At 36.3% G+C, this 22130-nt stretch overlaps 1 protein-coding gene across 3 annotated transcripts in view; it reads left to right on the forward strand.

Annotated features, from left to right (window-relative positions):
* ATP6V1A (ATPase H+ transporting V1 subunit A) overlaps positions 1-21496 on the forward strand; it is a 64507-nt gene extending 43011 nt beyond the window's left edge. For all 3 annotated transcript variants that reach the window (XM_015075309.3, XM_015075308.3, XM_015075307.3), the window contains 8 exons: positions 302-410; positions 5966-6088; positions 6454-6568; positions 7123-7186; positions 9020-9223; positions 13696-13790; positions 15604-15775; positions 19141-21496. In XM_015075309.3, the coding sequence (XP_014930795.1) occupies positions 302-410; positions 5966-6088; positions 6454-6568; positions 7123-7186; positions 9020-9223; positions 13696-13790; positions 15604-15775; positions 19141-19233 (975 nt within the window). In that variant the 3' untranslated portion in view covers positions 19234-21496. The remainder of the gene's footprint in view (positions 1-301; positions 411-5965; positions 6089-6453; positions 6569-7122; positions 7187-9019; positions 9224-13695; positions 13791-15603; positions 15776-19140) is intronic.
* Positions 21497-22130: the final 634 nt, after the last annotated feature.

Raw genomic sequence — 22130 nt, forward strand, 5'->3', positions numbered from 1 at the left:
GAGGAAGATAAAATAGACAAAATATTTGTAGATGGGAACTTTATATTGGCTTTATATAATCTACTAGGTTGCTAAAGTAATATTCCTTTTTCCATAAAATAATGGATTTCATTTATGCAGTGGAAATAATGCCTGTCTTCTTTCCAGCACAGTGGGGCAGGGGGGAGAGGTTGGAGTGATGAGAAATACTACTTTGGGAAAACTGATTATAAGAGGGATTAAATATGGGTAAGTTGTAAAAGCGGGGACTAAAATGTTCTGTTTGGAAATGGGAGGGTCATAATCGATTGTTTGCTTCTAGCTCACGATGGAAGTCGATGGTAAGGTGGAATCAATTATGAAGAGGACAGCTTTGGTAGCCAATACCTCCAATATGCCTGTTGCTGCTAGAGAAGCTTCTATTTATACTGGTGAGTATATGAATTGAAATAAAAGCAGTGTACATCTGTTCTTAAGTTTAAAGCTAGCACCAAACCTTTTCTTTTTCCAAAGAACTTTCCTTTCATTCTAAAATACTTTGTGTGTACAACCATATTCCTAGCTTTTAAAAAATGCTGCACAGGGGCGCCTGGGTGGCTCAGTCGGTTAGGCGTCCGACTTCAGCTCAGGTCACGATCTCGCGGTCCGTGAGTTCGAGTCCCGCATCAGGCTCTGGGCTGATGGCTCAGAGCCTGGAGCCTGCTTCCGATTCTGTGTCTCCCTCTCTCTCTGCCCCTCCCCCGTTCATGCTCTGTCTCTCTCCGTCTCAAAAATAGATAAATGTTAAAAAAAAAAAATTTTTTTAAATGAACAAAAATGAATAAATCAATAAAAATAAAAAATGCTTTATGTACTATAAATGCTTTATGTACATATGAGGATATGTCAGTATATTTCTAGAATTGTCTCAATCTTGTTAATAACCAGAAAACGATGTTATCTTCTACCATTTTTTTTTTCATTACATGTTTTACCATTGTTCTAAACTCCACAAATAAATCTGTATGTCTGTAACTTTAATGATGACCTTTGGATTAGTATATTTTGATGGCTGGATATAAAAGATAAGAAAATCAGTGCACTTATGTGTTACCTCCCATATTTGCTCCCACTTCTATCCCCGCTTTTTGGTACTTTTATTTCTACATTTTCAGATTTATGATATTCACATTCTATGTGTAACCATGCATACAATATTCGTATTAGCCTTAAACCTAGAGTAAAATGGAGTCAGTCCCCACAGGCACTCTTTTGGCTAGAATTTCTCCATTTATTTTGTGGTTGGCTAAAATCTGACTTTTGAAAGTTTCCTCAAGAAAGTCTCAGGGAAACTACATTCTATGAATTCTTACTTCTTCATAAGTTTGTTTTTTTTCTACAGCCTTTAAATTTTCTTTTTTGTTTTTTTTTTTTAATGTTTATTTTTGAGAGAGGGAGAGAGAGAGAGAAAGAGTGTGAGCAGGGGAGGGGCAGAGAGAGAGGGAGACACAGAATCTGAAGCAGGCTCCAGACTTCGAGCTGTCAGCACAGAGCCCAGCATGGGACTCAAACTCACAAGCCATGAGATCATGACCTGAGCCTAAGTCAGATGTTTAACTGACTGAGCCACGCAGGCACACCTGTTTTTGTTTTTGTTTTTGTTTTTGTTTTTGTTTTGTTTTTTTAAGGAATCTCTACCCCCAGCATGGGACTCAAACTCATGACTCTGAGATCAAGAGTTGCATGCCCTTCCGACTAAGCCAGCCAGGCACCCCAATACTGCCTTTAAATTTTAATAGTAGTTTGGTTGAGTATAAAATATTTTGGATCAATGTTTGTTTCCTTGAGAACTTTTATTGTAGCACTAAATACAAGGGAGGGATCTGAAGCCAACCTGCTTTTTTTTCCTTTTATGGCAGATTTTTTTTTTCCCCCAAAGGAATTTCTCCTTCAATTTAAAGTTTTATAACTTTTGGGCACCTGTGTGGCTCAGTCAATTAAGCGTCTGCCTTCTGCTTAGGTCATGATCCCACAGTTCTTGAGTTCAAGCCCCGCATCAGGCTCTGTACTGACAGCTCAGAGCCTGGAGCCTGCTTTGGATTCTGTGTCTCCCTCTCTCTCTGCCTCTCCCCCAATCATGTACTGTCTCTTTCTGTCTCTTAAAAATAAGTAAACATTAAAAATTTAAAAAAATAATAAAGTTTTACAACTTTATTAAGATATATACCAATATTGATAGTTTTGATAAATTTTTCCTGAGGCGTACTTTTTCAGCTTATGAACGTGTCTTTCATTTTGGAAAATTTTCAAGAATTGTTTCCCAAACTTTTCTCTTCTGCTATGGTTATCTTCTTCAAACTAGACATATTGGATCTCCTTTATCTGTTTACCTTATATATCTTATCCTTTCTAATCCTTTTTATTTAACCTTTTGTTCATTTGCTCACAGGATATTCAGTGGTTATTCTTTGCTGCTAATGAAACGTTCATTTCTGTAATGGCTTTATTTTTTCTTCCAGCTCTTTGTTGAGCTCTGCTGGCTCATGAAACCTCTTTTCTGACCTTACTGTATATTCCTTGAGATTTTATTGTGTGGTAGGATGTGTTATTAACAGTTTCTTTCTTTAATTTATCATGGTCACAGTTTTCACCTGTTCCTTGGCAGGTTCTTTGGCCATCATTGTATTTGCTCTTCTGTCCTTTTTCTTCTTGTATTTTGTGTAGTTCCCATACTGATATGTATTGTTACTATTACTCATCTCTGCAGGAGATGGGAAGGGAGACAGGATTGCTTCATGGCAATCTGTGGAGTTTGTTATGGCATGGAGTTGTGTACGTTACTTTTGATCTTCTCCTGCCAACAGAAATCTACTGCCACAAGGTCACTTACAGTGCATTCTTTCTCTTCTACCCTGCCTCACCCACTTTTTCCTCACTGTAAAAGAGTGCCTACCTGCATTTTGTTTGTCCCCATCACCCTGCTTCTCCTTGATGCCATACTGGATCCAAGGAACTCCTGCCAGTACCCAGTATCCCTTGTGCAGTATTCCAAACAAAGGATTCTTGGCTTTGCCCCAGTTTTACAAAAGCATAATCTGAGATGTTCAGCTTCAGGTGAATTCTTGGGGTCTTCCCACATCCTTGTTTGGGTTTTACCTCATTTAGGTGGCTTTCCTCATTATTTTGTTCTGTAGCTAAACATGTCCCCTAGTTTTTGGTAATAGAGTTTGTGTTTTTTATACTTCTTGTTCTCCTTGTTTGGTGATTACTTTTATGAGAAGGGAAAAGGGATATATTCACCTATTATTTTAAGACAAGAAGTCTACCTACTTCTTCTAAATGGCTGCACAGTATCCCTTCTGTATGGCTGTATCATAATCTATTTTACCAGCATCCTTCTGGTAGACACATAAATTATTGACAGGTTTTGTTTTTTTGTTTTTTGTTTTTGTTTTGGGTTTTGTTTTGTTTTTTTGGTTTTTTTTTTTTTTTTTTGCTGTCACAAACCTTGATTCACTAAAACATCCTTGTGTATGTTTTTTACAGTTTCTTTTCATGTTTTGTGCATGTGTTTCTTTGTACATTTTTGTAAGGTAAGTTTATAAAAGTAAAATTGCTAAGCATACAACTGTTAATGTGGATCTTAGATATTGATAGCTCTTCAAAAAGGATATGAGTGAACAAGAGTTCTGTTTCCCCACATCTTCACCAGTGCTATGTTTTGTAATGCTTCCTAATGATAATTATCAAACACACAGTGAACGCTGATGTACTCAGCACCTAGATTTAACAATTTACTATCCCTGCTTTATAGATACGTATTCAGTCTGCGCTCTGTCTCTTTCTCAAAAATAAAAAGACATTAAACAAAAAAAAAGGCAGGGAGGCGCCTGGGTGGCTCAGTTGGTTGAGCATCCGACTTCAGCTCTGATCACGATCTCTTGGTTCATATGTTTGAGCCCTGCATCAGGCTCTGTGCTGACAGCTCAGAGCCTAGAGCCGGTTTCAGATTCTGTGTCTCCACCTCTCTCTGCCCCTCCCCTGCTCACACTCTTTCTCTCTCTCTCTCAAAAATAAATTTTAAAAAACATTTAAAAATTTTTAAAATAAAGATACCGATTCAGTCTGTATTTCTTTCAGCTAACATCTTTCCTATCTGTATTAACTAATTGAAAGCTGCATTCTGTCCATTTTCCTTTTGGATAGGAGTTATTTTTCATACTGATTTATAAAAGCTCTTTGAAATTAGTCTTTTATCTGTCATGAGTTGGCCAGTGTTTTCCCAGTTTGTTCATTTTTTTATTTTGTCTGGGGTTTTTTTTTTTTTTTAAACTAGTAGGCACTGAAAACTCTTTGAAGTTTACTCATATGTATCTGTTTCTTCCACCAAGTCTCCCTAATACATTATCACAGAATATTATCACAGAGGCTTAAAGTGCAGCTATGTATGCTCATATAAGTGAGGATCTGATCCTATCATCAGATTGAAATATGTGATAACTATTTTTTTAAGCCTTTTTAAATGTTTGTTTATTTATTTTTGAGAAAGTGCAAGCCGGGGAGAGGCAGAGAGAGAGAGAAAGGATCCCAAGCATGCTCCATACAGTGCTCAGGGCTCTATCTCATAACGCCTGAGATCATAATCTGAGCCAAAATCAAGAGTTGGTCACTTAAGCAACTGAGTCACCCAGGCACCCCTTTTTTTAAAACTTAATAATGAGAAGCAATATTTTTTTTAAAGACTTTGTTCATGGAATCATTTTTTTAGAAGCCTCAGATATCGATTTCTTATTCTGAAAGTACAATATGATAAATAGTAAAGCGCTGAACTTTCGAGCACTATTTTGTTTTACTTATATAAGACTTTTTCTTTACTGGTAAAATAAAGGAATCAGGGCATTAGATTTTGAGACTATTATGATTTAGTAAAGGCGTTTATACATATCATTTCATCTGATATACACAAGTAGGTAGAACAAGAGTTATTCCATTTTAACAGATTAGGAAATAACACTGGGAAATGAAGTTAGTTGTGGAGAATAATCAGAGAACAGGAGCTAGAACCCAGGACTTCTTTCTGTCTATTAGCTTCTTCTAAATGGTTTACTCTAAGTGATTTAACAGAACAGAACCTGGTATACACAGGAGAATGATCTGGATAATTAAGATATTACTTTTGTTAACATTTGTTGCATTTGAAAAATAAGCTAATTAGTTGATGGTTTTTGGTATATGTGTATGTGATACGTAGACAAAAGCTACAATGGGAATTAATTTCAGACTTAATTGTCTCAACAAAAAATAGAGAAAAAGTCTTTTCCTGGTTTTTAAAATGTACAATATTGGGATACCTGGATGGCTCAGTCAGTTAAGTTTCTGACTTTGGCAGAAATCACGATCTCACGGTTTGTGGGCTCAAGCCCTGCGTCGGGCTCAGAGCCTGGACACAGATTCTGTGTATCCCTCTCTCTGTCCCTCTCCCACTCATGCTCTGTCTCTCTCAAAAATAAATAAACATAAAAAAATTAAATGTACAATATTAGAATAGGCTATGGCAACAAATAAACCCAAATTTGTCATTGCTCAGGATAACAGATGTTTTTTTAAGTGGTTAGGGGGACTCTTCTTCATTCTGTCATTCTGGGCTGGGACCCAGGCTGAAAAGTACTCTTCCGGTTTCAACTCCTGACTTTCAGGGCTGCTGGGAGTCCTGTCCATCTCAGTAAGCCAGAAAGAATAAAGAGCATGGAAGGATGTGTGGCATGCCTGATGATGGAACTCATTACTTCGACTTTCATTCTGTTAGCTAGAGGTCAGTTACCTGGTCATATCTAAATACAAAGGAAGCTAGGAAATATAATTTGGCTGTATGCACAAAAGAAGGGGGATTTTGGTGAACAGCTAACAGTCTGCCTCATGTATTTATTGCTTTAAAGTTTTCTTAATGATGACAAAGTCAGGATTCTACATTATAGAATTATAACTTGTAATATTCTCCCCAATTTAGGAATTACGCTGTCAGAATATTTCCGTGACATGGGTTATCACGTCAGTATGATGGCTGACTCTACCTCTAGATGGGCGGAGGCCCTTAGAGAAATCTCTGGTCGCTTAGCTGAAATGCCTGCAGGTGAGTCTTTGTATTGCTTATTATATTAAAAGGCTGATAGGATTTTTAGGACTGGCTTAGAACCTCCCTTAAATTTCTTTTCACGGGGCTCCTGGGTGGCTCAGTTGGTTGAGCATCCACCTTCACCCAAGTCGTCAAGTCGTCATCTCATGGTTCATGAGTTGGAGCCCTGCATCGAGCTCTATGCTGACAGCGTGGGGCTTGGAGCCTGCTTCAGATTCTGTGTCTCACTCTTTGCCCCTCCCCCGTTCGCTCTCTTTCTGTCTCTCTCTCTCTCTGTCTCTCTCTTTCAAAAATAAACATTAAAATTTTTTTTTTTTTTTTTTTTTTTTAGTTAAAGAAAAAATTTTCTTTTCGCTTTTCAGATAGTGGATATCCTGCGTACCTTGGTGCCCGTCTGGCCTCTTTCTATGAGCGAGCAGGCAGGGTGAAATGTCTTGGAAATCCTGAAAGAGAAGGAAGTGTCAGCATTGTAGGAGCGTAAGCACCTAAACTATTTACTCTTCAAAAGAAGAATAAAAAGTCATATATTTTAAAGAGAAAATATTCAGCTTCCTCTGAGGGTAGTGGTTCTTAACTACTGCAGGGTCACCCGAGGAGCTCTTTACAATGTACACGTTTAGGTTATCTCTGCACTGATTTTTTTATATTCAAGTCACAATATCTTACGAGTAACTTAGAAAATTATAGACGTGTTTAAGTAAGATTGTATAGAAAAACAAAGTGAAGATCCATGATCACTACCTAAAGCCATACTTTGTTCTTAGAGTTTTTTCTTCCTTCCTGCTTCATCTATTCGATTAGAGTCATGAAATTGATTATGTCTCTCATTTTGCACTTGAAGGCATTCAATAGTTACCATTCTTGTTTGCAATTTAGTATTGATTTTTATTAATATTTGTATGTAGATTTTCTTTTCAAAGGTTAGTTCTAAAGTTATTTACATTAAAATTAACTTCTAAAAAACTTTTACTTTCATATACCGGCTGTGTTTTCTTAAGCTTTTCTAATTACTTTTTTTCTTTTAAATTTAGGGTTTCTCCACCTGGTGGTGATTTTTCTGATCCAGTTACATCCGCTACTCTTGGTATTGTTCAGGTATACCTTTTCCTAGCATAGTCAACTTCTGAGCTTTCCCACCCTTACCCTAATGTTACCTAATCATCGTGAAGTATTAAATTTACTCATTAAAAGTAGGCAGTAGGAAGGTTTGTTTTAGGAATATTCTTGTCACTGAGAGTTTTTATTCTGTCCATTCTTTCTTAGCTCTTTGCTGAAGATTTATGAAATTTAATTTCTGTAAGTGGAAAATATATCTGGAATAGCAAAGTTTTATTAGTATTAGAATAATACCACCCTTTAAATGAGAGTAACCCTGGTTGTAGAAACAAATAGGCCTAAAAATGCATAATGACAAAAACCCAGTAGAAGTTTCTTTTTCCTCATAGTATGGTCTAAAGCAGATGATCCTATCAGAGGGCAGCTCTTTTCCATATACTAATAATTCACAGACCAGAGGTCCTTCCAGCTTGGGCTCCACCATCATCACCTAGACTGTTAACCATCTGCATCTTGCTGCCACAAGTGGAAACTGTGGAGAAGGCACACCCACGCTGTGAACTTTGGGCTCCAGTGCAATCCCCCACTCATTCTGTTAGCCACACCCAGATGAAAGCAAAGCTGGAAAGTGTAGTTTCTGCCTACGCAGCTGCCTCCCAGTGACAAGGCATGAATGGTAGTGGATAGCTAGCCAACTTGGCCATTAAGAGAAGCCTAAGTGAAAGATGTATACAAATCAGGACTATAGTAAAGAAAATAAATGTTGATATATTCATAAGTATTATTCATGTGAGAAAAAGAATATTTGCTTACGTTTCTGTCAGTATCTGATAAAAAGAAATGTCAGGCTAAATGTACAGCTCTCAAGGTGTTTAACCTTTGCTAACATTTTGAGTTTAAATTGCAGGGAAAGGAGGAGTAAAGTCAAGAAGGTATAAAATATAGGGGTTCCTGGGCGGCTTAGTTAAGCGTCCAACTTTGGCTCAGGTCATGATCTCACACCTTTTTTGTGTGTTTGAGCGTTGCATCAGGCTCTGTGCTGACAGCTCAGAGCCTGGAGCTGCTTCAGGTTCTGTGTCTTCCTCTCTGTCTCTGCCCCACCCCGGCTGTAACTCTGTGTCTCTCAAAAGTACATAAACATTAAAAAACAGAACAAAATGGGGTGCCTGGGTGGCTCAGTTGGTTAAGCAGCCTACTTCGGCTCAGGTCACGATCTCACGGTTGGTAAATTTGAGCCCCATATCAGGCTCTGTGCTGACAGCTCAGCGCCTGGAGCTGCTTCAGATTCTGTCTCCCTGTCTCTCTCTGCCCCTCCCCCACTCGGGCAGTCTCTTTCTCTCTCAAAAATAAATAAACATCAAAAAAATTTTTTAAAAAAGTAGTAGAAAACTTTAAAAAATGACTAAAATATATATGAACATTTGGCCTTTGAAAAATGATTGGTAGACTTATTGAGTTGACCCTTCATGATAGGGAATCCAAGTTAATCAGAATGTTTCCAGGTTTTTAATCAAAGGGAAGAATCTGTTCTTTCTCTATAGACATTTTCTGGTTCCTCTCTTTATATTGTACCATAATAAATCTTCAAAGGAGTCAATTTGTTTTTTTTCTATCAGATTTGCCATACTATTGAGGAAATTCAGATACAATTTGAATTTGACTATAATTCTCCTGAAACTAAAAGAAATATATTTTTTAATTCTAAGTTTTATTCTATTTCAGTTACACATGGTATATACTAAAAAGATAATTTGACCAAAAAATTACAGAATTGCATATTTAGAACAAACAAATATACTTCAAGGCTTTATTTATTTACTTATTTAAGAAAAATCATGAATTTGTTTTTGTTTTTGTTTTTTTTTACATCAGGTGTTTTGGGGCTTAGATAAGAAACTAGCTCAACGTAAGCATTTCCCCTCTGTCAACTGGTTAATCAGCTATAGCAAGTACATGCGTGCGTTGGACGAGTACTATGACAAACACTTCACAGAATTTGTTCCTCTGAGGACCAAAGCTAAGGAGATTCTGCAGGAAGAAGAAGACCTGGCAGAAATTGTACAACTTGTTGGAAAGGTGAGTAGTTAAGCCCCATGGAGGACAGATCCAGGAGTTATACTGGTGTGTTTTAAGGACAGAGAGAACCTTGGATTCTTGCCTAGCAAAATGAGTCTTTATTAAATGTTTTTTAAAATAATGGAATTTTAGCTTAGCCTTTATCCAGTAGATATTTGAAGGTCCTATTTATGTTATGGAAGGTAGAAAGATGATTATTGTTTTGATTATCTACTATTGAGTAACAAACCACTCCAATATTTTTGAGTGTTTGAACAGTGTTTTACTGCTCATAGTTTCGGGGCTGATTTTGCTTGGGCCCCTCATACAGTTGCAGTCATATGGTGGCTGAGGCTGGAGTCATCTGAAAGTTTCTTCCCTCGCAGGTTTAGTGCCTGGGCTGGGATGGCTAGAATGGCTATGGGTTAGCTGGACATTTGTCCCTCCATGTAGTGTCTCCACATGACAGTTTAGGGCTGTCAGAGTATATAAAAAGAAAGAAAGTGGAAACCAACAGCCTCATAAGCTGGGGCCCCCAAACTAGTATATCTATCACTTCTGTTTTATGTTCTGGTCAAAGCAGGCACAGAGCTTTCCTAGGTTAAAGAAGAGGGGCTTGCACTTCAAAATGGTCAACCAGAAGGAGGAACTAAATTGTTAGAGCCTTTATATTCTTTTTGATCCTCTATAGTGCTTTGCATGGTCCTGGTTATATTGTAGATGAGAAAGAAACACTGGATTTACTTTTATTACTTGAAATAGAACATACCCATCACCAACCAAATTAGAAGTGCCGTGCTTTGGATCAATTTTATTTTTGCAGGAGCACCAAAGCTAGGAATCAGAAGGATTGGATGCTAGTTTTTTTTTTTTTTTGATAATAGCTGTGTGACCTTAAACACGTGACTTGTATTCTTGTGTCTGTGTCTTGATGTTTCAAAGGAGGATGGTATAATTAAATTTGGCCAGATTAAATTCCAGAGTTGAATGACTTCTCAGATGGTATGCAGTGCTAGTCAGGATGTCCGTTTCTCTATCTGGCTCTGTTCTTTTTATTATATGTTATAAAGTCACCTCCTAATTTGTTTTCCACAACCGATAGTATTATTAGGTAACTAGCACATATTAAATACTCATTTTTTATAAATGAGTACTATGGCCCTGGTTAAGAGGAAGTAGAAACAGAAGACCTCCAGAACCAAAGACAATATAAGAAAAGACAATCACAGGGGCATTTTGTTTGTGAATATAGATCTCAAATTCCTAAATTAAATATTACTGTTTACTAGATTCTGTAGGGTATTAAAAGAATAAAGTAACACAAGTAAAGTTTATCTCAGGAATGCAAATATGATTCAACACAAAATCTGTTATTGTAACTCACCAATGTAATTAATGTAATGAAAAAGGGATATCTCAACCAATGTGGAAAAAGCATTTGAAGTTCATTACTTATTTATAGTTTTTAAAAATCTCTTAGTAAGCAAGGAATAGAGGGGAATTTCCTTAATTTGTTAAAGGTAATATACTAAAACCCAGGGAAAATATTTTACTTAAAGGAAAAACTTCTGATGCATTCTGTTTAAATATCAGGATTAAAACAAGAATACTTACTATCACTGCTAATGCTCAAATACCAGAAGACCTAATCAATGCTGTAAGAAAAGAGAAAACTTGTAAAGAAAGAAATTAAAATATCATTATATAATAAGAAAAATAACAATTAATAGAGAAACGATTAGAACTAATAGAAGTTTGGTGAGGGTTTCAAGATAAACAAAAAATCAAGAAAATGTTTCTGTATTAGCAATAGCAGTTAGAAAATAAAACTAAAAATAAGGTGTCCACAATAGTAACAAAAATGAGAATGTAGGAACTAATCAAAAATAACATTATTCTGTGGAAAACATTTTAAAACTAATAAATGAAACAAAATCTGAAGACATAGAGAGACGGTCCAAGGTCTTAGATAGACTTATTAGGTAGATAGCAACTTTAATCTATAAATTTGATGTGATGCCAGTCAAATTCCTGGTTACATCTTTTGTACAAATTAGTAACCATTCAAAAATTCATTTGCTATCACAAATACTATTCTTTAAAAAAGAATAATAAAAAGGGAGATTTTACTTTATTGGATATCAATACAAAACATTGTGATAAAAACATGTGTTATTGGTGAAATAACAGACAAATAGATCAGTGAAAGAAAACAGAAATGTACTCAAGTATATATAGACTTTTCATATGGCAAAGATGGTATCACAATTCGAATGCAGGGAGGATGGATTGTTTTAGTGATGATGGAAAACTATTTTAAATTGGAGAAAAATAAAAATGCAGCATTACCTAATTCCACACACAAAACTAGACTCCAGATTAGCAATTTAAATGTGAAAGATGAGACTTTCAAGTTAATAGACGCAAACGTTAATATCTCTGTGATCAATGGCTGGAAAAGGGCTTTTTAAACAAACCCCCATGCGTACACACAAGCAATTAAAAAAAAAAGATTTTGATTTTATCAAATGCAAGGATTTTTGTTCACCAAAGGCCTATCATGGATAGAGGTGACAAAACAGATGACTGATTGGGAGGGAGTTTGCAACATCTAAAACTGATGAACTGTTACCTAACAGTTAAGTTAACAAGAAGATTAGAACTCCCAACAGACATGGACAAAGGAAGTAGCAGACAGATTATAGAAGAGGAGAAGAGGAAAAACGCAAAAGATTAAGAAGCCTGTGGAGAAATGCTCAAACGATAATGAAATATCATGTCATACCAGTGAAAATGGCAAATATCAAAAAGCTGGATAACGCCAGCTGGTGTGAGGACAGAGGAATGGTGTGCTGTTGGTGGGAGTGTCATCTGGGCTGGCATCGTGGAGAGCAGTGACAGTACTTGCTTGTATATCCTGTGACGTAGCGGTTCTGTTTCCGGATATTTATCTCAAAAGAAATTCCCAAACAGGTCCTTAAATGGACACGTTTGTGGTGGCAGGGAGTTAGAGGAAATCTCAGTGCTTTCTACGGGGGCAAAGATGGAAAATAAAAATAGAGAAGGAGCATACTGTGGAAAATGAGGTATGCAAGAGCTAGAAGCAGACTGTGTGACACACAGCAACATGGCTGGATCTGAAAAAGTGCCAAAGACACAAATAAAACTGCCTTACATAATTAAAAATACTATTACAAAATAAGATACCCATTTCACATGAATTTATGCACATAAAAGAATACACATAAAACATTTGAATACTTGCCTGTGGTTGAAGAGGAGATTAGGGAGAAAAGGGATTTAAAAAGCAGGAAAAAGAAAAGAAACAAGACCTGATCCTTACCTCTAAGGATCTTAGTTGTAAAAAGATAACAAAAGACTACAGTTAAGGGACACCTGGCTGGCTCAGTCAGAAGAGCATGTGACTCTTAATCTCAGTCGAGAGTTTGAGCCCACGTTGGATGTAGACATTACTTAAATAAAATTTTTAAAAAAATGCGCTGCATTCCAGTCATTAAAAAAAAAAAAAAAAAAAAAATAGTTAACTTACTGAGCCTGTCCCTTTCCCACAATTCCCAAGAAATTTTTACCTGTTAGTCTAATTAGGGTGATTGCAAAAGTTAAAGCTTTTGAGGCAGTGATATTTAAAGAAGCTCTAACAGCAATTCCAATAAAATAGCACTGACATAAATAAGTACATGCTTCCTATACTTTGCATTTATATAGTTGTAAACACCATGTAATGTTTTTTAAAAATTAACTGTTTATGAAATGTATAGATCTTGAAACAAACTTAAGGCTCAAAATTCAAATAATTAAGCTAGGAAGCCAGGATGTGAGGAAGAAAGTATTTCAAAAAAAAGAAGAAAGTTAATTTATTTGTATACATACGATGTTCATAGTAGCACCTATTCACAATAGCTAAGGGGTGGAAACAACCCACTGTCCTTTGATGAATGGATAAACAAAATGTGGTGCATGTATGTATATAATGGAATATTATCCAGCCTTAAAAAGGAAGGAAAATTCTAACAACTACAGAATGGATGAACCTTGAGGACACTATGTAAAGTGAAATAAGGTAGTCACAAAAACACAAATATTGTATGATTTTGTCTAAAGCAGTCACATTCATAGAAACAGAAAGTAGAATGGTGGTTACCAGGGTCTGGGAGAGGGGGAGAAGGAGAGTTGCTATTTAATGGATGTAGAGTTTCAGATTTGCAAGATGACCAGTTATGGTAATCTGTTTCACAACAATGTGAATATACTTAACATTACTGAACTACACTTAAAACTGGTTAAGATGGAAATTTTTATCTTAAATGGTTTTTACCACAATAAAAAAAAATTAACAAGCAGTTATAAAGTGAATTTATTAATGATAGGTGATTGTGTATTGATTATATAGTTTTTGTTTGCTTAATTGCTTATAATCACTGATCCCACATTATGGAAGTAAATATTTTAAAATGTATTTTTATCTCTTTTAGGCTTCTCTAGCAGAAACAGATAAAATCACTCTGGAAGTAGCAAAACTTATCAAAGATGATTTCTTACAACAAAATGGGTATACTCCTTATGACAGGTAACCTATCCTGATTATTTTCTTTTTTTATTTGAGGATTTTCTGTTGGATTTTGAAGAAAGAGCTGCCTTCACATTAGAATTCTTTTTTTTTTTTTCTTCAAATGCAGACGCAACTCTGACTCAATTTATGTTCTTTGGATTGTTATAGCAAACATCTCACGATCTAATATGTACCCTTGTCTTGATTTTGCTTATTTGTGCAGTTATGACAGTATTTTCACTCATTGCCCAGCCATCTTTAAGTAGATTAGATTATGGCATAGTGTGCAGAATGAGGGGATCATTGCCTCCTTCAGAAGCTTTTCTCAATACCCCTTACAACTGCCCATGCCTCTTCTACTCTTTTCCTAAATAAGTATGTCCTACTTTTGTGCTTCATTTCCCAGTAGACTTAGTCTCTTTCTTTCTGCCAGTCTCTGTTAGATGTCCCATTTGTCTCTGCATCTACTGTGGCTTATTTAAAGTCTCCATTTCTTTTCTTTTTTTTTAATTTTTTAATGTTTGTTTATTTTTGAGAGAGAGAGAGAGACAGACAGAGTGTGAGCAGAGGAGGGGCAGAAAGAGAGGGAGGCACAGAATCCGAAGCAGGCTCCAGGCTCTGAGCTGTCAGCACAGAGCCTGACGCAGGGTCATATGAACTGTGAGATGATGACCTGAGCCAAAGTCAGACTCTTAACCGACTGAGCCACCCAGGTGCCCAAGTCCCTATTTCTTTTAAACTTTGATAGTATTGAGCCCTTCATCATAGGCTAGCTTTTCTCCCTCAGATCATAGTTGGACTGAAGAAGGAACTGAACAAATAGGATTATGAGAATGTAGGACAAGCAGAAAATATGATAACATAAATCTCAAAAATCTGTATCAGGAAGTTAAGTTCTGGCCACCCATACAAAAATAACTCAACCAGGGGAAAATTCTTTGGAAAGCATAATACAGAATGTTCATGAAATTGTGCATTCAAGTGTGTTTGAATGTGTCAGGAAGTTGATAAGAATGCATGTGATCCAAGTTGAGTATTAATGTGTGTGTCCTCATTATTAAAAGGTATGGGTAAGTGAAAATGAACACATTAATGGGGGAAGGGGTTACTGTTCATTTTAGGAAATTACATTTTTCTGTTTTCCTATTATTCATTAAACCTTCACCCCACTATCACAAGGGAGTCTTTGCAACTCAGTTATTTTACCATTTGGGTTACTCCTTTAACTGCACTGTATGAAAACAGACCCTCAGAGATTAGACTATAGCAGTACTCAGTCATTAGATTATAGCAGTACTGTTTAATTGTTCTTCCTCTTTATTTATTTATTTATTTTTTTTAACATTCATTTATTATTGAGAGACAGAGAGAGACAGAGCATGAGCATGGGAGGGGCAGAGAAAGGAGGAGACACAGAATCTGAAGCAGGCTCCAGGCTCCGAGCTGCCAGCACAGAGCCTGACATGGAGCTTAAACTCACAAACCGCGAGATCATGACCTGAGCTGAAGTCGGACGCTCAACCGACTGAGCCACCCAGGCGCCCCATCTTTAGTTATTTTAATAGATAAAAAAAGAACATCACCTTAAGATAAATAAATGAATATATATCTCCATCTATGCATTCACTCCATATCCCATCTCTACCCAAAAAGTCTGGATACGTAGTTGTTAGTGTTTACCACTTTTTTTTTTCATTCCTTATTATCTGATAGATATAAGTAGTCTGCATATTTAAATAAAGAAGCTAATGCTCTGGTATTTTGTAGATGAAATATGAGCCTGCTTTGGATTTTATTTTGTTAATTATTTTGGCTTTCATTTTTACCCTAGGTTCTGCCCATTCTACAAGACAGTAGGGATGCTGTCCAACATGATTGCGTTTTATGATATGGCCCGTAGAGCTGTTGAAACCACTGCACAGAGTGACAATAAAATCACATGGTCCATTATCCGTGAGCACATGGGGGAGATCCTCTATAAACTTTCCTCCATGAAATTCAAGGTATATTTTGTTTCTACTTAACTTTTTTAGTAGGAAATGTTTCTTTTGAATTATTTAACTATTTACAAACAATCTATTTCTCCACAGACCTGATGTGTGAAACTTGGGTTTATCATTTTCATACATGCTCAGGACCAGAACAGACCTTAAAGTTATGTTCAAATAAGAATTCTAGTGATAAAAGTTATAGTATGTCATGTCTAAAATAAATGCTGACACGTTTTCCCTTTTGTCTTAACTGCTGGGCAGTTTAGAGCTAAAATCATAGCTGGGCAGCAATTACTTTACCTCAAGTACCTATTACCAATTTACCCCCATGCTCACCTGAAATGACTTCTGCTGTTTACTTCTAAGTATCCTGTTACGCATCATTTTTAACTTTGAGGTGGATTCTTTTTTTTTTTAATTACTCTAGCCATAAATAGATAATTAAATGAGATTATCAGTAGAAATCCAAATGTGTAAGATTGTTTTTAAAATATTTGATCAGTTGGGTTGTATTTAATTATTTCTAAATTTTTTTTTAATTTTTTTTTTTCAACGTTTATTTATTTTTGGGACAGAGAGAAACAGAGCATGAACGGGGGAGGGGCAGAGAGAGAGGGAGACACAGAATCGGAAACAGGCTCCAGGCTCTGAGCCATCAGCCCAGAGCCCGACGCGGGGCTCGAACTCACGGACCGCGAGATCGTGACCTGACTGAAGTCGGACGCTTAACCGACTGCGCCACCCAGGCGCCCCTAATTATTTCTAAATTAAGACATCCAAGTATATTTACTAATCACCTTTAGAGAAATTGAGAACGATTCTGTGACAGTGCGTTATATATATAGTGTTTGTTTACACTATAGGTTGAAAGTAAATCTGTAAAAATAGTCACTGTAACAAGAATTTTAAAATAATTCACACTCTATGAGTCCTGTCGCTTCAATTCAAAACATATGACCCAATAACTAGATTTCTTTTTAAATGAAGTATAGTTGACATACAATAATCAGAAAAAACATTTTTTTAAACAATTTTTTTAATGTTTGTTTATTTTGGGGAGAACAAAAGCAGGGGAGGGCACAGAGAGGGGACAGAGGATCTGAAGCAGGCTCCACACCGACAGCAGTGAGCCTGATGTGGGGCTCGAACTCACAAACCACGAGATCATGACCTAAGTAAGCCAAGTCAGACATTCAACTGACTGAGCCATCCAGCTGCCTCCCAAAAGAGGGGAGCACACAAGCCGGGGAGGGGCAGAGAAAGAGGGAGAGAGGGAATCCCAACCAGGCTCCTCACTGATAGCACAGAGCCCAACAGAGCTCTGTCTCACAAACTATGAGATCATGACCTGAGCCAAAATCAAAAGCCAGACACTTAACTGACTGAGCCACCCAGGTGCACCTAATCAGAGACTTTTGATATGAATGTATGTAAAAGGTTTTTTGGTTTTTTTTTAATGTTCATTTATTTTAGAGACAGAGCAGAAGCGGGGGAGGGGCAGAGAGAACTGGAGACAGAATCTGAAGCAGGCTGCAGGCTCTGAGCTGTCAGTACAGAGCCCAACGCAGGGCTCAAGCCCACGAACCATGAGATCATGACCTGAGCCGAAGTCAGACACTTAACCAACTGAGCCACCCAGGCGCCCCAAAGATTGTTTATTAAACTTCTTAAATGTCATTCAAGGGTAAACAGGATCAACAGTACATTATGGCATGTACATTATAGCAAGAGTATTATGAAGACATCAATATCATTTTTTCAAAGAATATCCAAAGATCTGAGCAAATGTTAATGGTATAATGAGTGAAAACAATCAGGTTGCAAAAAAATTCCATATGTAATTTGATCCAAATTTTATTTTTAAAGATTAAACATTCATATGGATAAAGAAAATGTGATACACAGACACATTCACACATGTATAGTGGAATATTAACCATAAAAAGGTGAAATCTTGCCAATTGTAACCTGGATGGATTGAGAGAGTATAATGCTAAGTGAAGTAAATCATTTAGAGGAAGGCAAATACCATATGATTTCACTCATATGTGGAATTTAAGAAACACAGCAAACAAACAAAGGAAAAAAGAGGCAAACCAAAAAACAGACTCCTGTGGAGAATAGGCTGGTGGTTGTCAGAGGAGAGATGGGTTGGGGGAATGGGTGAAAGGAAGGTGAAGGGAATTAAGAACACACTGCTACTATGATGAGCACTGAGTAATGTATAGAAGTGTTGAATCACTATAATTGTATATTTAAAACTTATATAACACTGTATATTAGTTATACTTTAAATAAATAAATGGATTATACATTCATAGGAAGAGGATTAAAAATATATGTGATAAGGGGCACCTGGGTGGCTCAGTTTGTTGAGCGGCTGACTCTTCGTCTCAGCTCGGGTTATGATCTCACAGTTCGTGGGTTCAATCCCCACATCAGGCTCCACGCTGACAACATGGAGCCCGCTTGGGATTATACCTCTCTCTCTGCCCTTCCCCTGCTTGCTCATGCTCTCTCTGTCTCTCCCAAAATAAATAGGTGAACTTTAAAAAAAAATTTATAAATCTATATATATATATATATATATGCAATGATAAATAATATAGTGATGATTTCTGATCATGTGATTCAAGGTGATATCTTTTTTTCTATTTACATGCACATTGTATCAAATTAATATCTCCGTAATTTTTTATGTCATTAAATATTCTTCTGTAACATTATTTTGTGGCTAGAGAATAATATTTGCCTATTGTTAGGTATATAGGAAATTTCCAGTTGTTGGTATGGACAGCTTTGTTTATGTAGTTGGTTTTGTGTATTTTCCTGTTACAGCTTCCCAGAAGTGAAATGATTGAGTCAGGGCTTAAATATATTAAAGCCTCTTTTATACATACTGCTCAATTAAGTTGTTTTCCATAAGGATTTAAAATACACATTTTAAGATTATTTTAGAAATTTTACTTCCTTTGTTCCAATGTGATACTATGAGACCTTGAACAGTAAATTATGTTTTGACTAAATTAATTCCAACAACTTGTACATGCTAGAGAATGAATGTAATGTGTGATACTGCATAATTTTCCCATATTTTGCATATTGTTGAGGATAAATCATCTATTGGTCGTTGAATACAGTTAGCAGGCAAAATACAAAATCAAAATTTTGTCTTCTTTCTGTTAGGTTGGAGTATTACTCCATTTATACATTTCTCTTTTTATAGGAAAATAAGGATAATTTTGACCCCTGCCTGTGTTTTAGCAGTGTACCTCACTTAACCTAATACTCAAAATATATTAAACATACATAACTTACTACCTGTTCTGAAAATTCTTTTCCAAAGGTAAATTGAATTCTGTAATGTCTTTTTTCAGGATCCGGTAAAAGACGGTGAAGCAAAGATCAAGGCTGACTACGCACAACTTCTTGAAGACATGCAGAACGCATTCCGTAGCCTCGAAGATTAGAACTGTGATTTCTTTCCTTCTTTTCCTCAGCAGTCTCTCCTCTGTGTATAGTTTCCTAAATTTCTCATCTCCAAACCCTTTGCTTCTTTGTTGTGCAGCTTTGAGACTAGTGCCTATGTGTGTTATCGCTTGTTCCCCTGTTTATCTGGTGGGTCTTCTATGAAACAAACATTCCTTTGTTCCAGTGTTTGAAGGGCCTCCCTGATCCTTTCTCCGAATGGTGAATGTAGTAAATATGATATATAATGGCTACACTACTGTAAACTCATATGTGGGGTGACATGCCTCCTTGTCCTAGGTTTGCCCTTGCCTCATCACCATTAAATTGTAAATGGGACTATTGCATGTACTGTCTTTGCAATAGATCTGGAGCGGAAGGCCAGATTTCTACACGTTTTGACAGGTACTTTGTGAAATGACTCAATATCTATGTGGTAAGGTTATTTGCAGCTTAGCATTTTGCTAAGTAGCTGCTTTGCAGGATATAATTACTTTTTTAAAACCATGAATGATTAATGTTCCAATTATGCATTGCCTCCCCCAGTATAAATCAGGAATGTTTATAGGAAACTGTTGGGAACTCTACTGTTTTTAAAACAGGCATTTGTGGGACTCAGCACAGTATATGAATCAGTACCCTCTAAAAAAGTGGAAAAGGAGCCAGGTGGTCAAACTTAAACATCATCTTGTTAAAGCATATTTTATTTCAGTATGAAAAATGCAGTATCAAGGACTACCCTACTACATTACTAGGAAAGTCTTTTTAAAATCACATTTAAAACAATCACGGGGAACTTGATCCACTTCGTGCCCTTTTTCTTTTCCTCAAACATCTTAGAAGCCGAAGCTTCTAAGAATCATGTGGCAGTGTGATGGGCAGTAAAATGCCACAGAGAAGATATTCAGTAGTGGTTAAGGCTGTTTGCACCATTAAGGACCAGCTGGACTGTAGTGATTCTTGGGGCCAGAGCGGCATTACATTTTCACAAGATAATGATGTGTGTCATGTGTTTGCATGTTTGTTTGCTCAGTGAACTTTTGAACAACCAGTTTGCCAGCTTACTGGCTCAAAAGACTTTTCAGAATATCTGTAACAATAGCATAGCAGTTTTCATCCTGTTTAATAAGGATGAAATTAATTCTTTTATCTGCTAATAACAGAATCTGGGTCATGTGAAAAAAAGATAATTTCATCCTGTCTTTTAAGTATATGTTTTAAAGTAATAATTTCTGTCTTTGTGTAAGGCACACTTCAGAACAGCTCTGAGAGCAACAGTTTCTCATTAATTCTTTCTGACCAATAGTGCTGGCACCATTGCTTCCTCTTTAGGAAGAGGAAAGGGCATGTGAACATGCCTAACAACCTCAAATACCCAAATGTAATAGCATAAATAAAGTATTTATTTTATGCCTCAGTATATTATTATTTAAATTTTTAGGTCATGTATTTCTTTTGGTCCGTCAAGGAAAGTAGAGAATTCAGCAGTGGTTTGTTTCAGTCTTGCAGACTGCATGTTTTTTACAGTGGCTTGCTGTTCAGGATAGATATTCTTCCATATGTAGCTTTTTTTTTTTTTTTAACTTTTCCAAATATTGGAAAATATAAAAATTATGCAATGATTCATTGAGATGTGGACTTAATGGTGCTGCTTAATCAGTTTGCTTCCAATGTGGCCTCCCACCTAGAGGCCTGAAGACCAGTGGAATTGAAAAGGATTTCAAAAATGTTCTATTCCTACCTTAAATCTACCAGCAAACCAGGACTATGATAGTAATGAGTGATATGATGAAGAAAGTTTGACCAAGTTTGTTTTTTTGTCATTCTGAGTTTGCAATGTAATTCTTACTCCCTTTGAAGAATGCTGATGTATGGGTGTGAAGATGCTAGAGACAGAAGATGCTCTGATACTCATTGTAAGTGTCCCTTCATCTGTATGTTGTAGAACTTCAAATTGGTCACTGATCATATTTCTTTAGTAAGAACGTGTTAAAATTACAACAATCTTTTAAAAAGATGATGCAGTTCTATATTTATTGTGCTATGCCTGGTCCTAAGTGGAGCCAGTTAAACAAGTTTCATATGTATTTTTCCAGTGTTAAATCTCACACATTGTACCCTTTGGAAATTTCCTTCCATCCTGAAGAACGAATAGAAGAGGCCATATATATTGCCTCCTTATCCTTGAGATTTCACTATCTTTATGTTAAAAGTTGTGTATAATTGTTAAAATCTATGAAAGAATAAAAAGTGGATTTAAATTAACATTTTTTCGTGTGTGTGTGCGTGTGGCAGGATCTGCTAAAAAACATACCACCTTGTATTTTTTTTTTATTCTCAGTGTGAACTTTTAAATTTTTTGTTTCTCCCTTTCTTTATAGATTGTTCCTTAAGATCATGAAATTGAGTTGGGACTCTCACTATAGACTATATAAAGCTCACTATAAAAAGCCCTATAATCATAACCAGTATGATTTGGAAATGTAGTACACAGAATCGCATGCCATTCTGAATATTACTTTAAGTTGAAAAAGTGAATCGTTTCTAAAAATGCACTTACAAATTAAAGGAGATCAATCGTACTCATTTCTATTTTTGACAAATGACTAAAACCTTGTTATTCATTCATAGATTTTTCAAGCTAAATCAGTTAAGATCCAATGTAACAGCATGTTACTGGGACATATTTTATGTCTTTATTTTTTTTAATTTTTGTAATGTTTGTTTGTATTTGACAGAGACAGAACGTGAGTGGGGGAGGGGCAGAGAGTGAGAGGGACACAAAATCCAAAGCAAGCTCCAGGCTTTGAGCTGTCAGCACAGAACCCAATGCAGGGCTCAACCCACGAGCTGTGAGATCATGACCTGAGCTGAAATTGAATGCTTAACCCACTGAGCC

Source organism: Acinonyx jubatus, chromosome C2 (assembly GCF_027475565.1).
Source record: "Acinonyx jubatus isolate Ajub_Pintada_27869175 chromosome C2, VMU_Ajub_asm_v1.0, whole genome shotgun sequence".
Lineage (NCBI taxonomy): Eukaryota > Metazoa > Chordata > Mammalia > Carnivora > Felidae > Acinonyx > Acinonyx jubatus.